The following is an 18,083-nucleotide window of genomic DNA, read 5'->3' as shown; positions in this document are numbered from 1 at the left end:
TAAGTATTGTAGGTTTGTAAACGGCAAAAGAATGTTAATATCCTAAAAGTTATGATGAACTAAGACAATTATGGGCTGAATTGCAAAGCCAATTAGAGGTGGGGGAATTGTAAAGTAAAATGATTAATTCCAAATGATTAAACAAAATAAAGTAAAATCAAATAAAATAAAAAGTGGTGGAGCTGTCATCAGACGTGGGTGGGCAAATTTAGCTATAGGTTGAAAAAAGGATAGCAAAAATGCAAAATCTGATGTTAGCTGAAGTAAACCCCAGGGGCTCACATCTGGTGAGTATGAGCTTGGCACACCCAGGGTTCTGAGTTGGATATCATCATTCTTCTTCTCTCTCTCTCTCTCTCTCTCTCTCTCATGGTACTCAAATTTTTTTTTGGCTGGTGCAGCATAAGCCTCAGGCTTCCTTGCACCATATGGCTGATAATAATAAAAACTATTTATGTTTATATAAATAAATTCTTTATTATTGCTGATAAGTACAGAACATGTACCAGAGACAATACTCATCACGGCGACATGGCCAGGAGTTTACTTTGTGTTCTTTTCACCTCCACCTATGCAAACTTTATCAGACACCTATTTTTACATACTTATGTATACTTTTGCATCCTTTACTGCTGCTTTGCATGTTTTGGCACATCTGTCAAATTTTATATATATATATATATATATACAGTAAACCCCCGCTATTTGCGGGGGTTACGTTCCTGAGAAATGTTGCGAATACTGAAAATGCGAATACTGAGTTATGGCTTCCATAGTAATAAAGGGGTTCCGTTCCAAAGTATGAAATATATAAGAAAAACTAGTCTAAAATTTTGTCTATGTCTGTATTAGATGTACCTTCATAATATGACTATGTACATAGACAGTACATAGTGAAATGCAAGCATATGGCATCGAAATGAAAATAAGAAACAATTTAATATTAAATGTAATATTTATTAGAAATTTCAAACCAGCGCCTTTGCTAGCAAAAAAACTTATCCTGCCCGTGCTATCACCAGTTTCGCTAAAGTGTTGATAAAGGAGTTTTGTCTTTTCATGAATGATGAGTGAACTTAACAGAATTTTATTTTGAGTTCGGTCTTCTATCCACAGATTTAAAGCCCTTTCCATTTTTTTCTAATTTAACATCACGAGTTACAGAACAAAATTTTTAAGGAATTAGCGCGTTTTCACGGACACTACGGCGAATTTTTTTCTTCTGATTTTTTGATTGATCGTACCATTGACTCATTGATTTTATAATGTTTTGCCAGTGAGGAGACATTTTCACCATTAGAAATTTTATCTAATAACTCAATTTTATTCACTAATGTCATCACCTTCTTTGATCTTTTCACATTTCCCTTGTTATTCGTAGCCATATTTTTTGTACAGGTTAGAAAGAACTTGTCCACAATAAAGTCAATTTCTCCCATTAACACTCGAAAAAGTCTGTTTTACACTGCAAAACGGTAGATTTATCACTTTTGTACGCATATCAATTTATAAATTTATTCAATTTATAAGCATATAAATTAAAAGCAAACGAAGAAACCTTCCATGACAAGCGCATAACACATACTGAACAAGGATTAGCGAGAAACATCCACGCTCGCGATTTTGTCACCCCCCCCCACCCACTGAGCGTTGTTTTGACTGGGAAAGATAATTTTAGCCACGTCCATGTTTTTTTATGGCGGAAAATGTTCACAGCGCTTTAAAATTCACATTTTTTTAGGTTTCATTTTATATTAAATCAGCGATCGCGAATACGCGAAACCGCGAATAGTGGGGGTTTACTGTATATATAATCAGCACTTTCAGTTTGGGATCTGGCTACTGTGATAAAATATTTCATTAAATTAGATATTTTAAATCCTGTTGGCTGCAAAAACTCATGAAGGAGCAAAGCAGTCCTCCCAATCATACATAATTTCAATAAGATCAAATAACATTAGCTATTTTATAATTTTGAAGCTCTAACTACATAGTCAATTTAGAAAATAGTGAATCTATACAGTTTCACATATTTTTATTTTATTGCATAAAATATTTAGATGAAATATAAAATAGGGTACAGAAAAGCAAATATCAAAAATTTTAGGTTACTAAATACATTTTTCAATATCAAATGTTATAACTAGTTGATACAGCAATATTCTATTAATCAATTGAGAAATGTGTTGCCCACTCGTCTAGTCTCAAAAATGTATCAGCATGTGTGGACAGAATGTCATATGCAAAATTCTACCTGTCCATGCTGAAATTAATGTAAAGATGAGCTTCAATGCTCATCTAGACTGTTGTATAGAGACATGCTGGTTACACCCCAGCATATAAAACACCATGTGTTATAAGTGGCATTTTGAATACTTGTGTAGCATGGGCCACAAAGTTCACTTATAAAGGTTGAAATAACATATTATAACATATTGTCATTACAGTCAAATTAAAAGTTAAAAAGTGCCCAAGTGTTTAATAAAGCATAAAGAATTAAGAAAATTTAATGTTTATTGACTTTTCACCCCATCCAATATTAATTACTTCAATATTATATCATGCATTAAATTTAATCCTCATATGCAAGACACCACTGTCTTGGCATGAATATTACACAAAACCAGTTTCAATTAATAATTTAAGACAACTGTTTTCTAGAGTATTCTTAAATGAACTACCCTTTATTTTGAACCACCCTTTATTTAAGAACACCCAAGAAAAATCATTGTTCTTTAAAGAAATAATATAAATTGTAAACACAGTTGAATAATCATGATTCCATGATATAGCCAAGTTATTTTGCAAAGCAATTTAAAAAAACTTAAGGTGACTATTCCTGTGGCCTTTAGCTTGGCTAAAAAAACCCCAGCACTTGATAACATTGTCTATGTTACTGTACCTTATCTTTTATAGCTGGAAGAACTCCATTCTAACAGCTATGAAAGATAAGCCATTACTTGGAAGTATAAAATGCTCATGGAACTGAAACCGATATTCAGGTTCCATTTGTGAGTCAAATGGACTGAATTTCGGAAAATTCTGACCATTCTGTGAAAACCAAATTATCTGCTTTCACCTTCATGATGGTAGGCCTGTTTGAAACTCCTGGTATACCCCCCATGTGCAAGGTTAGAAACATTCCCATAATATACTGGAGATGACCACTCAGGCATGAACCAATGTAAACAGAGACTGAGGTGTGGCATCCACATCACACAAAGGAATGGCTAACCCTCTATGTCACCAGGCAAAACCACTAATTTGCTTATTGGAGACCTGAAGTGGTGAAATATATGTTTAGTCTCCAGAGCAAAGTTCAGCAATCTTTCATCTCTTCCCTTCATGCACTATGAGTGATATTCTTTTGAGGTTATGACAAGCATCAGAGCAAGATACAATAATCCTTAGATCTGGAGGGTACAGCTCTAAAACAGTTTTTGCAAATCAGCTGCTAGGTAGTCCACTGGACTGAGCCTATTGGTAACTCTCTAGGAGGCATCCAGGTCAAGTAGAAGCTAGTGTAGTACTAAGTACTACACTGTATAGTGTAGTAAACTGAGTGGACAGAAATCATGGGATACCTACCTAGTAAAGCGTAGGCCCACCTTTTGTTTGGATAAGGGCCGTCACAAGGCGAGGCATTGAGTCCACTAGTTCATGAAAGCATTTCACAGGTATTTCCATCCATGCTTGCTGCACTGCTGTCGATAATTCCATTGCATTCCTGGGTGGAGGATCAAAAGCTCAAACGGACCTTTCCACAGAATCCCAAAGATGCTCCACAGGGTTCATGTCTGGTGAATGGGAAGGCCATTCCATGGTGGTAAAATCTGCGGAATGCTCTTCGAACCATGTTCTAGTTACCACGGCTCTGTGGGGAGGTGCATTGTCCTGCTGGAAGAGTCCATTACCCTGTGGGTGCATGATGACCATGAAGGGATGCAGATGGTCTGCAAGGAAGGACACGTAACCTGGACCATTCAGAGATGCATCTAGACCAGGGGTGGCAAAGATATGGCACGGATGCCCAAAGAGGCACGCAGAATTTGGAGCATCGAAAAAAAGTTCAAACCTCGAAATGGTTTGAAATTTTTTTTCTCTTTCAATCCAGAAACCTTGAGTCGTGACCTGTGCACCTTCTCTCTTCCAGGCATGTAATGACGTTACATCATTTAGTAAATAGCTGTATTCATGCAGTGATTTGTTTCTGAACCAGCCTATACTCTGATGTTCTTTACAGATTTTGGCTCGCATTTAAATGACTTGAATGCCAAATTACAGGGCTCTGGTAAGACCCTTGATGTTATGTTTGATAACATAAAGGCATTTTTTAAACAAGTTTTTAAACACAATGTGCAATGGCAATTTTAAATATTTCCCAAACCTAAAAAGATACATCACTGATCTTGAAACAGACCATCAGCCCCTTCAAATGCTGTCTGAACATTGAGTCAACTATTGAACAGTTTTCTTCAAGATTTGCCAGGTTCAGAGAATTGGAAGAAACTGCAAAATTCATTAAGTTTGCAGACAGTGTAAAACTAGCTGAACTGAACCTGAAAATGTTTTAGTGGATCAACCTGGATGATTCTGAGATATGCAATTTATTGATTTTCAGAGCAGCTCAATTAGGAGGCAAAAATTTATCGATCTCAGAGCTGTTTTAGAAAATATTGAAAGGGAACAATTAGTAACAGGATTAGCAAAAAAAACTGCAGAAAATGAGGTATTAAAAAGTTTGGAATTCCATTCCTGAAACATTTGTCTGTTTAAAAAATCTAGCAACAGCATTACTAACAATTTTCTCACAACATATTCTTGTGAGTTGTTGTTCTCAGCAGTAAACTTTAAGTCTAGTCATAGGAGTAGACTCATGGATGAAACTAGTGCTGCATGCATAGCTCTAAAAGTTACAAAGTATAAGCCTGATGTAAAGTATCTGTCATCAATGGTGCAGCAACAAGAGAAGGCTCATTGATGTTTTATAGTTATAATTAGGTGCCTCCATAGCCAGGTGGGAAGGAGCAACAGTGCGTAGCACATGCTTCTTGATTAGACCGGGGTTCGAGCCCGTCACCACCAAATACGGAGGATGCGGAAAGGTTAGGGAATGACCACCACATATTCCTGGAGCAATATGGCCTTAGTTGCTAATGCTCCTAAAAAAAACCAAAACAAAAAAACAAACAAACAAACAAACATAGTTATAATTTAAGAGAGGTTTATCATTTTATATTAAATTATTTGTTCTGTAAGCTAAAAGTTACAGTTTTGTTATGAAGGATTTTATTTTAATACCTTTATTAAAGCATCTTTGAAATAATGTCTTTCATTTCTTTAATTAAGTTAACTTATTACTTTTTCTTTAATTAAGTTAACGCAAAGAGAAACATGCAGATAGTAAGATGATGTAAGAGAAACTACTACTTATGGGCCGAATTTGCAAAGCCAATTTGGAGGTGAAGGAACTGTAAAGTAGAATTATTAATACAAATGATTAAACAAAATAAAATAAAATCAAATAAAATAAAAAGTGGTGGAGCTGTCATCAGATATGGGTGGGTAAATTTAGTTATAGGTCAAATAGAGGGAAGACAAAAATGCAAAGTCTGATGTCAGCAGAAGTAAATATTGATACATGGTTAGGTAATTCATCAGGGGACTACACCCAACCATGTATCAGGAACTGCATTTCTATACTTGTCCATAACAGTAGAAGAAATGTGAAATAAAGCCAAAAAGCAAAAAGAAAAAGGTTAGCACATTCTTTTACAATATGGACAAGGCAGTGTCAATGATATGAAAATTAAGGTAAAAATAGGGATAAGGCTAAAAAATATATACATATAATTAAGTGTTTTCAGAGTGGGAAAGAGGTATTTTGAAATATGTAGAATTTTGAGTAAATTCGAGAAAAAAATAATTTATTGTCGGAATTTTGTGAAGATAAGAATTAAAATAATTTATGGTTGGAATTTAAAATAAATAGTAACAAGCACATGGTATAGAGAGATGTATTAAATTGAGGATGTGATAGGGATAAAGGCATAATTAAATAAAGACAAAAACAGCAATAGAATGAGGATATTTGGAACGTTTGTATCACCTTCATATTGCACTAATAGCTCTATGAACAGGAAGAAAGCTAGAATAAGAAAGTGGAAAGGTAAAAAGTATAGAAAAGATAATTAAAACTTACTGAGCTTGCTGGGGTTGTAAAGCCCAACCTTTTAGTTAGTGCTCTGGCTTTGCAAGAGTTAGTATAAATAGGAGATGAATACCAAATGCTTGTACTGCAAGGGAAAAAAACAGGCAAAAAATATGTATGTCAAATCAGGCCTAGAAACGAAACCAAAAGTATAATGAGAAAGGGAACGATACTTGGAGTTTTCAAGTAGTACGTAGCAAAAGGAAGATGGCAGGAAAATAAAGCACACATATTTCATAGAGAGGCTGGATGTATCTAAAGCAAAGCTACATAAGTGACTTAGCTACTAGATAAAGCAATTTATAGCAGCATGATGGACTTATTATTATTATTAGCCCTATGGTGCAAGGAAGCCCGAGGCTTATGCTGCACCATCCAAAAAAAAAAAAAAAAATTCCCCGAGTTACCCTGAGAGAGAGAGAGAAGTAGAAAGGAATCACCAAGAAAGAGAAGAATGATGATACCCAGCTGAGGACCCTGGGTTTGCCAAGCCCCTGGGGTCAAACTTGATAGAGAGCTGTGAATAAGTGGAAATAGATATGAAAATAGTGACCTCTATAGTCTAATTTTGAAAAAAGTAAGAGCGTAGAGATACATAAGAGTAGCGTTAGAAAGGAGAGATTATATCTATAATGCAGAAATGTGTTTTGAATAAAAGGCCAAGTAAAAAGTATTGAATATAGCCATAATAAAATGAATAGAAAGTAGATCAAGTGACGTGGCTACTATATACTTAGCAAAAAAGGATGTTGTATATAAATCGAAATTATACCAATTAGGGAGGTATAGCTTACATATAAAAAATTATAATATCCAGGAAATGAGTAATTATATATGTAAGCATAAAAAGCTGAGATGGAGAGGTCAGATTAAGACTTGAGTTATATCCTGTAGTGAAACAAAACTGAAGTAATATCAGTAATCACTCTGTAAAAATAAATAAGTCTATTGTTGATAGAGTAGCATAAATCGAAAGATAGTTTCAGATGTGCTTCCAAAGGTGAAAGGGTGTAATAAGAATCCATGGGAGGTTTTTGATAAGTAAATATAGTTTAAATCCAGTAATGAAAGAATAGGAAATAACTCCGTATACTACATATAATTAGATTACTGTAGAACCAATGGTGGGGTAATTAAGCATCAAATCCTAAAGAGACTGTAGAAAATAAAATATTCTGTAACATAAATAAAGAGTTAGAGAGATTCATGGAATTGAAGAATCCAAAAATTAACAAGTACTGCATAAAATTTCAGTAGTAATGAATATGCACAATAGTAAATGAAAATAGTATAAATCTAAAGCAGATAAATCAAAAGGTGGGTATTTAAAAGCAGAACTGAATGGTATCAAAACATTTTTGATACCTTAAAGCAGCTTTAATACTTGAAAGATCCAAGATACAAATAAATCAAATTTACTTATATATATTATCTGTGTCTGAAAACAAAAGGAATATCAACAAAGTCTCAACAAGGGAAGTGAATTATCAGTAATTTCATAAAGGATTGTTAAAATATACATCAAATGAATACATGAAAGAAGTAGATACTTAAAAAGTAGAAACTTAATGAGTAAAGAAACAAAGGCTTCTGTCAACTAGGGAAAATGGCCATGGAGGACAAATACATTAGAATTATGGAATACCTTTTCAGTAATGGGCATATTAAGAAAATATAGCAAGAGCAGGATGCCAAAATGAATGATCAGTTTACCCGTTAACAGAGCAGATTTATTTACATTTACATGCTTATATACTCAGATGCAGCTATGTGTCTATATGCATTATACACTAGCCAGTGCAGCTAGTATATATAGTGTATATGTATAATTATTACCAGTGAGTGGAAGGAGTGCAAGTAGTGGGTATGAGAGAAGCAGTCTAGGCCATGTTATGTCAAGGAGATTATCATATTCTTATTGCAAGCAATTTCCAAAATTTTCATTAAATCATACATTCCTTCCCCACCCCTCTATTTTATCCAGTCAATGAATCATGACTATTTCAAACTAATATAACAAACATCAACAAAAATATCTAATCCTCCCAAAATTCAAAGTGAATTTGAACTCCTGGTTAGGACAACTAATGCTGACATGATAGAGCTAATGGAAATGTGGTGTCATCCAAAAGCATACTGGGCCACATTACACTAAAAGATAAATTAACTATATAGTATCGGTGTAAATACACCATAGTTAACCCATAAACTTGAGCTACGTATGTAGCGTAGTGGGCATCATTTTAATTGTATCTCATATTGCGGTTGCCTTCACAACAAGATAGCTGCTATTGCATTACTTCAAATAAATAACGCTTCTCTAGTGGAGAAGACTACTGTTATTTATTTTCAGCGGTACCACCACCCAGACGATCGTCTCAAAGCTACTGGGCTTCATCGTCAGGGGGCGGGCAGGTACCCTGGTAATACAACAAGCCATCACAGTTGCGAAGTTATATCCACAATATGAGAGATGCCAAAAGGGTGTGGTAGTAATGTATTTTGAAAACGAAATGCACATGGCATAATCCTTATGGGTTTTGATAATTAACTATATAGTATCAGTGTAAATACACCATAGTTAACCCATAAACATTTATTTGAAATAATGAAATAGCAGCTATCTCATTGTGAAGGCAACCACAATATGAGATACAATTAAAACGATGCCCACTATGCTACATACGTAGCTCAAGTTTATGGGTTAACTATGGTGTATTTGCACCGATACTATATAGTTAATTATCAAAACCCACAAGGATTATGCCTTATGCATTTCATTTTCAAAATTAAAAGATAAAAGATATCAAAACTCTTGCAGAAACCGTTATGGTTCCAATGTGTTAAAGACTCCCAAATCTGATTAATCATTTCATTAATCAGGTTTGAAGTCTTTTCATCCAGTTTCTTTGGACCTCATGTCTTTTGTCAATTTGTTTTCTCAGTTCCTTTTTTTTGGAGAAGCATGGTTTCTATCATGTCAAACTTCTTCCACAAAGATTTCAAGTATGAACTCTGACTGATTCCATTCTTCCATGTCCATGTGGTCTGTTCTATGGTGATTTCTGCCAAACACTTATTACTAATTGTATTTTTCTCATTGAATTCAAGAGTAGATTAATTGCTGCTATTGAATTTCTTAATTTCTGGTCTGTATTCATTAAATTGTTGTAGCCACCAACTGCCTTTCACCAAGATGTTGTAGCCAACAACTGCCCTTCACCAAGTTGTCATAACCAACAACTGTCCTTCACCAAGTTGTCATAGCCAACAACTGTCCTTCACCAAGTTGTCATAGCCAACAACTGTCCTTCACCAAGTTGTCATAGACAACAACTGCCCTTCAAGTTGTCATATACCAAATTATCACACACACAGTGACAATTTGGTGCATGGCATTCCATGCCTCAAAAATTTAAAACATTCCATTCCATACACCACAAGACAGTTTCGTGCGTGAAATGCCATGCACGAAATTGTCTCAGAATGAACAGCTGTCATGTCATAGCCCAAACTGTCTTGTACACTAAATTGTAGTACACACTGAAATGTTGCACACTAATTGTAGCATATACTGAACTGTTGTACAATAAATTGTCTTACATCCGATTGATGTGATCTCCATAGCTATGGGCATGGAAGAATCCACTTCCATTCATGGTCATTTCCCACTTAACCCATAACTAATCCTAATATGGGCTACATGGTTTTTGTCTATTCAATATACAGGCTGATTTGCATGTTGTACAAGTGGAAAACCTACAATAACTTAAGGGGGGGGGGGAAGAGAACTCTATACCCACTACTTGAGATCAGCTAACTACAGCCTCAACTGGCCTAAAGAACTCCTCCAGTCACAGATGGGAATAAAACATATACCTCTAAATGAATAGCAGGAGGTGATGCAGTAGCAGAAGTAGAGTAGGGCAATATCTTGGTGTCATATTTTACAGGTGGAGGAGGAGAACAAAGAGGAGCAAAAGTGTGGAAGTGATGAAATTATTATTTTTATTACCACATTATTTTACTCTGAAATTAGCAACTATAATAGGTAGCAATTATAATTTGTGGAAGTGTATTTCATCACACTTCTCAAGTGATTATGTTTGTTATTTGGTTTTTAGGAGCATTAGCAACTAAGGCCATATTGCTCCCGGAATATGCGGTAGTCATTCCCTGACCTTTCCGCATCCTCTGTTTTTGGTGGTCACGGGATCGAACCCCGGTCTAATCAAGAAGCTAGTTAGTTAGTTAGTTACTTGGTTTTTAGGAGCATTAGCAACTAAGGCCATATTGCTCGTGGGATATGCGGTGGTCATTCCTTGACCTTTCCGCATCCTCCATATTTGGTGGTCATGGGCTCGAACCCCGGTCTAATCAAGAAGCGTGTGCTACACACTGCTGCTCCTGCCCACCTGGCTACGGAGGCGCCTAATCAAGAAGCGTGTGCTACGCACTACTGCTCCTGCCCACCTGGCTATGGAGGCACCAAGTGATTATGTCATTATTAGGAGTCATACAATGCCAAATCATCTTTTTTTCTGTTGTTCCTGTGCTTACTTCAGTTTCCTCTTCCTTTCAAAGAAATTTACATGAAATCTACTAAGAAATTTCATTTTCTAGAGCAGGGGTTGGCAACCAGCAGCTAGCAAGCCACATGTAGCTCTTTGAGCATGTAACCGTGGCTCTCTAACTTTTAGCCCACCCACATGAAGCACAATTCATGTGGGTGGGCCTTAAAACTGAAATTAAGGATTTTGAGAGGTAAAAAGCTGCCCTTGCAATTCTACACAAATGGACAGCGATAGATAAATTGAAAAGCAAGACCAAATTGTGTTCGATGCATGGAGTAGCTTCCCAGACACATATATAAATTTGACAATACTTGCATTTGGACTTCTCTCAGTTTTTGGTTCAACGAATTTCTGCGGGCAAATATTTTCAAACATGAACTATATTAAAAATAAATCAAGAAACTGTCTGAACAATGCGAGTCTCTCAGCATGTTTACAGATGAAAATTACGGCACTCGCCTGATGTTGAGAGACTTGCTAAAGAAGTTGAGCAGCAAAAGTCACATTAATTCGTACCTAATTGGATGTTTTTTACATTTTTTCAGTATTAATAAATAATATTTCAAAATAAATATTTTTTTAATAAAACACATTCCCACTCTTTTCCATTTCTTAAAAAACTCCCCCACCACTCCCCCTCCTCTCAGCTTGAGCTGAGGCTCTATGGATTCTCTCTTTTTTTAAAATTAGATCAAAAATGGTTAAGAAAGAAAGGTTACCGACTCCTGTTCTAGAGTATCCAGTGAACTACCATAAAATTACAGGGTTCTAGAGGGAAGGGATACAGCATGAGCAAAGCATCTAGGCCTCCTGGCCTGAAAAAGGTCAGAAATTCCACCGGGGGTGGGGAATGCTCCCTCAATCAAAGAGACTTCCTCTCTACTGCTTTTCCACAACATTAATTCTCACACCTGGATCACTGAAGTTTAGGACCTGTTTTGCTTTTTTCTGAATTTTTCAGAAATTTTATTCTAGCTTGAATATCACATTTTATTACATTTGACATAGTATAAATTATGAATGGGGGTCTGTCTCAACAACTCATTCATTAAGTTGACTGTTCTGAATGAATTTTCTCATATAATCAACATTTATAAATAGTGATTAGTATCTCAGTAACTCTTAAAAGCCTATTTAATCTATACTGTAGCTAAAATGAAAAATAATAGAAATCAACACCACTGCAATTAACATAACAAAACGCCATTAAGACAAATAAAAAAATATGTAAATGTATGTAAAATATAGTCATATAAACAATTTTTTAATTTTCTTGCTATGTGGCCACCTTTCTTATTCCAGAGCTCATTTATTATTGTATTGTTTCTGCAGTGATGTATATCAGGCCAACTTAGCTGTAGTAGATGTTCTAACCATAATATGATATAAAGTGTACTATGATTTAATGCATATCAAATAAGAATATTATTTTAACTCTAAAAAGAAAGAAAAGCTCCTATTATTGCTACTTACTGGAATTTTGTGCCTGTCATAAATTTCTCATTTGGATTAGCAACTGAAAAAAACATATATATAAAATAAAAGTATTATCATGCAATTTAACATTATCAATAACATTATCAGCCAACTTTCGATTTTTTTTTTTAAAAGCTGGAAATCAGCTTTTGGAAATCAGCTAATTGTAGAGAGGAGGAAGAATGGGAGATTTTTTTCAAAAAAGCAGGAGCTTTTTTTTGAAGTCCACCTGCAAGTAAAATTTCACTGAAAACATACATTTTATATTAAAATACAGCCCTAGGACTGTTTACCAGTACAGTACAGTACACTTCCAAACATTACTTTACTTAGGATTTTTCTGTCTGTGGATTTCTGTTTGCATTGTTTGTTAGACATCGAATGATATGGATTGTTTCAAGGAAAAATGTTGACTTGATGTGAAGAGAATTTCTAGAGCTTCACCACAAAGATCCGAATTCAGGTTTTTTTTGTTTTTTTTTTTAACCTGGACTGAATGTTCTCTGACACTCAGTATTACTATGAGAAATTATTAAAATGCCCAGAATGACTTGGAATAATTTGTTACTCCATGCTTTTGTGTTCAATTTTTTTTAGTTCCTCAACTAAGAACCACTTAATCAATCAATTAAATCAATTTTATCAAGTATCAAAATAATCAAGTAAATCAAATTTTCTTCTTTCATAATAGTGACTGGTATATTCTTACATTGAAATTACAGAGATTATACTGCAAAATGTCCTTTTTCTTTATCTTCAATGATATTGAGAAGTACTGGAAACTTTTCTTGTTTTTTTTTCCAAAATTGAGTTATTTCAATTTGGTTCTCCAGATATGATTATATTTAAGTTAAAGTCAAATAATATTTAATGCTTCTGAAAACCGAGTTGAGCAACTTGATGTCTATGAATTCTGTCTGGAGCTGGTTAGCAGGCTTTTTACTGCCAAAATAAAACACACTTTATTAATCTTAGGAATTCATGATAATAAGTCAGTTGGCCACCAAACTCAGTCTGAAATTTACCAAATTTATTCAAAGTCATACAGCTTCTGCTATGAGTGTATTAAATATTTGAAACAGTAACTCCATTGGATCATATTAGCATACAAATAGCTCAATGGAATAACACTGATAGAACTGCACTAATGCTTTTTCTTACCTCAGGTATAAACATTAGCCTAAGTAAAATTTGCCACGTGTTTACCAAATGTTTCATAATGTATTGTCTCTGTACTAATCGCTCATTGGTCTTTTATAATTGTGATTGATTAGCAAGGATTGACTAGTACTGATTTACGTGTACTAATTTATTGATGGGGAGAGTAGTGTTTTGGCTAGTATATCTAGACATTACTGGCAACAAGAGAACAAGAATTAGAGTCAAAAACCTGTAATTTTTAAAGTATTTGAAGATAAATATTTACTGATATTAGTTTTTAATAAACTAAGCTCCTTTATTAATCCTTATTGTTTTACAAATTGGGATAAAGTATCATCCCTGGACATAATGTATGCATTGTGTTGGAAATGAAAATCCTGCAGAATGAAGTTTGCTCTTTCCTTTCTTTTTTTTTTTTTTTTTATGGCTAATTAAACAGTTATGCCACAGGGGAGAGCTATTTTCAGGTGTTTATCACAACTAAACTCATTAACAAATATAAGAAATTCACATAATTTTTAAAAATTCCAATTTTAAAATAGTTTTACTATTTTTTGCAAAATGAAAAAGATAGGGAAAAAGCAATGTTTTTTTCAAAAAGACAGAAACACTATAGTATCAGCTATATTGCAATGGTGTAATGGAGAAAGGGGCAAATTAAGTAAAAAAGATGGAGACATTGCCACACAACTAGAGTTGTGTGGCAATGTCTCATATTTCTTTCCCAAGTGATTTGAAATACTGAAAGTTGCATTTTTTATTATTTTTTAATGCCAATTATAAGTACGTGTTCTACAAGATCATGCGAGAAGAAAGCTTTATACACAAGTGAAATATGCATATAAACTATGGTAAAGAGAAGTAAATTTTATTATTCAGTTAGTACTTGAGTGAGAGGTTCATTTTGACCATCCATTCTCTCTTTTTTGCTTGAGTACTCAAACTACTCTGTTACTCATCTAACTATAGCTAGTGCCTTATTTTTAATGGTATCTGTCCTTTCAATCCTCAAATGCCCACTCTGGTACCAGAAACAATAATGAATGGTGGAATTTTTTTTTCTCCTTACCAGAGGTTATCCATAATTGTGTGCAATACAACTTACCTTTTACATATGTGGCAACCAGTGTTGTAAAGCGGGCAGCTTTGTGCTCAATTGCGCCATTGCTACAGCTACATCAATCAGTTTTGATGAAGCCAACTATTTTTTTTTTTTTTTTGTGTGGGTCCTCCTTGGGAAGCTCAGGTGACCCCAGGGACGGCCTAGCCAGATTAATGATTCCAGACTTCTCTGGCCTGACTCCACGTGCCATGGATAGAAACTAGAGGTCTGTGCAGAAACGGCACAAGCCATTTCTGCACGGCACCTATTTTAGATGGCACCTGTGGCAAGTGTCTCACTTGCACAACTAGTGCCAGGCCTGGGTCTGTGGTGCTCTGCAGGCCTCTAGACAAAGAGGCAGGAAGAACAACAGACCTCTACATTACATTACATGACATTAACAACACATCACTCACACTTTACAGCATTTACAGAAAATCAACATAAGAGAACTGAAAGCAGAGTTGTGGGCAATCACTGGTGCCAATTGACCCTCAACACCATGTCCACTATATCCAGGGGCACCGGCAGGATATTTTGCAAAGTGGTGCATGTGGGAATAAATTTTTTGTTCATCAAATTTTCAAATACATGCAATATTTTAATTAAGTCAAGTATGACTGATTTATGTGTACAGCTGAGCCAAAGTCTCGTGATCGGTGGGAGAAAGTACTTGTATTTTGAAAGTAAGAATTTGTATTGTTTTAATGCTTTAATAAATTAGGGATTTTGCCCATTACTAATAATGTAAACCTCCAAATAAAAAATAGTAATTAAATTTAAATATGATGTGAAGGGATATCTATCCCTTCACATCATGACTTCACTTCACTTCATGACTATATCCCTTACAGTGTCCATGACTATATCCCTTCACATCATATTTAAATTTAATTACTATTTTTTATTTGGAGGTTTACATTATTAGTAATGGGCAAAATGAGTTATTTGGCAGGTCAACTCAGTTGAGTCATTACAGAAGGTGACTCAAGTCATCACTGAGTCAATTTGAAATAAATCATCATCAGCATAGTAGCAGTGGCCAGCTACCGTGCTGATGAAAGTGAGGAATTTAAAGATTTTAAGGGCAAAGACCTCAACTTAAAGAAAATTCTTGAACATAACAGATCAGTGCATTAGCTTCATTTTTTATTATTTTTTTATTGTGGACACCACCACATGTCTGGTGGTGGTATCCACAATGAGATATGATAAAACAATGCCTTTTTTTACCATTTCAGTGATTCACTTACATACAAAAATTATGCTAAAGCACTAACATGTTATGTTGAGTGACTTTTCCATAAATTGAGGCCTTTGCCCTTAAAATCTTTCAATCTATACTGTAGCACATCTCTTATATTGTGAGGTTATACTTCATAACTGGGTTGTCACTTATTGCAACACCTGAGTACCTACTCACCCACCAATGAGATGCCAAAAATAATTATTGTAAGTGGTGACCAACAGCTGTTTTTCTTACAAAGCATTGAGCAAACTAAATCCGCTACTGATCTCATATTGGGGAGGCCTCTGCCACAAGTTGCCATGATATTGTACTAAGATATTTTATTTTTTAGCATTAGTAGAGGCATATGATGCGTGAAAGCAATCTTTTAAAGCATTTTATTTAGGCTATCAACTTCCACAAACTTCCACTTATTGTGGAAGTTTGTTTCAGCAATCAACAACCCCCCCTAGCTAAAGGCAAATTTCCACACATCTATTCTACAATTGTCTTTCCTCAATTTGAATTTATGCCTCCTCAAGTGCATAATCTCAGCAAGAGGAAGAATTCCATCAGGATTGAGCAACCATTCAAAGCTTTGTACACCTCAATCAGTTCATCTTGCAGGTGCCTAGTCTCCAGATGCTGCAATTTGCAGAACGTAAGCTGAATTTTTCAGAACCTGGTAAAAGCACCCCTTTGTTCCCCTCACCACTCTCACTGCCCTTCTCTGTACTCATTCCAGCAGCTCTACATCCTTCCTAAAATGAGGCCTCCAGACCTGTAAGCAGTACTCAAGGTTTAGCTTGACCATTGCCTTATACAAAGAGATAATGACCTCCTTATCCCTGCTAGCAAAGTTCCTGTATATCATTGACAAGACCCCATGAGATGCTCTGGAAGCCTGTCTGCACTGCTCAGAAAACTTAATATCTGTCTGCACAATTTCCCCAGGTCTTTTTCATTCTCCACTACCCTGAGTGTATCTGCAGAGTTGGTATGTTATGCTGGGGTTACTGCTACCCATATGTACTTTGCATTTGTCAATGTTAAACTTCAGTTGCCACCTCTCAGCCCACTTGACCAATATTTCTAGATCCTGTTGGGGTTGCATACTATCATTAACAATCCTACCAACCTTCGTATCATCTGCAAACTTAGACAGTAATCTTGATATGCCTTCATCAATATCATTGATAAATATACAAACCAACTTGAAGAGTAGTGTCCATTGATTATCACTCTGTCTTCAACCACTCAACCACCTTTTTATCCATTGTAGCAACTTACCCTTAATACCATACTGCTCCAATTTGTATAGTAGTCTTCCATTTAAAAATTACAAAAGAGTTACCCCAATCTTTTCATAGAGTGACTTCTATATACAACTCTCCTAAAGTGATTTATTTAAACATGATTTGAAAATGATTTAAAATACATAAAACTTTGTTAAAATTCAATTAAATATGTTCAATTCTCTTAGTCCATGAATGATCAGACACCCCAGGTAACATAGTTGAAAGCCCCAACCTGACCTCAGACCTATATAATTCACCATGAAACCTTGAGTGACTGAAAACATTGTCAGAAATTAAAAATAAATGCCGCTAAAAATATCATGGAATATACTAAAACTTTTATGATGATAATATATAAATTACGATAAAAACAATTTTCAAAAAACTTCTGCATGTCCTAGATTTATAATAATCTCATTCGATTGGATATTATGATGCCTATTCATTCGCCTTTCCCTCTCTTAGTTGTTTAAACTTACAATATTTTGCATTAAACTAGATTCAAAATGGGAGATTTTTTAAAGAATTTAGTTCATGCTTACAATACGGAAATTTTACAGTATGAGGCACAGAAAAATCATATAATTTTTTTGAAACATTGTCTTAAGGGAATAATTCCAAAATTTGCTAAAGTTAACTTGAAGCAGATAATTCCCGGTATAAACAGGCTAGCATCGGCCACTTCATATAAAATTATAAAATTAGCATTACAATCTCAGATATATAGTAAGAAGAAATATTTTAGACAAGTACAATGACTTTACAAGAAAGTTAAAAGAAATTTCACATTAATGACTGGATAGTACTGAAATCTATTAGCATTAGTTGAGGCATATGATGCAAGAAAGCAAGCTTATAGAGCATCAGGCAAAATCAAATTCCACAACAACAGATGGAAGTCTGTTCCAGCAATCAACTACCCGCTGGCTAAAGTCAAACTTCCGCACATCTATTCTACAACTGTCTTTCCTCAATTTGAATCTATGCCCCCTCAGGATCTTAATCTGAGCAGGCAGAAGTATCCTGTCAGCAT

At 34.9% G+C, this 18,083-nt stretch overlaps 1 protein-coding gene across 1 annotated transcript in view; it reads right to left on the bottom strand.

The window, feature by feature from the left end:
• LOC150088402 (protein phosphatase 1 regulatory subunit 36-like) overlaps window positions 1-18,083 on the bottom strand; it is a 189,208-nt gene that overhangs the window by 12,448 nt on the left and 158,677 nt on the right. Inside the window, exon 9 of the mRNA XM_090370147.1 lies at window positions 12,259-12,301. Within this exon, the coding sequence (XP_090226273.1) occupies window positions 12,259-12,301 (43 nt within the window). The remainder of the gene's footprint in view (window positions 1-12,258; window positions 12,302-18,083) is intronic.

This window comes from Mastigoproctus giganteus, chromosome 3, assembly GCF_048544385.1.
Source record: "Mastigoproctus giganteus isolate SK-2022 chromosome 3, ASM4854438v1, whole genome shotgun sequence".
NCBI classification, from domain to species: Eukaryota; Metazoa; Arthropoda; class Arachnida; order Uropygi; family Thelyphonidae; genus Mastigoproctus; species Mastigoproctus giganteus.
The sequence above is the reverse complement of the archived record's forward strand: the minus strand, read 5'-3'. Positions and strand labels throughout refer to the sequence as shown.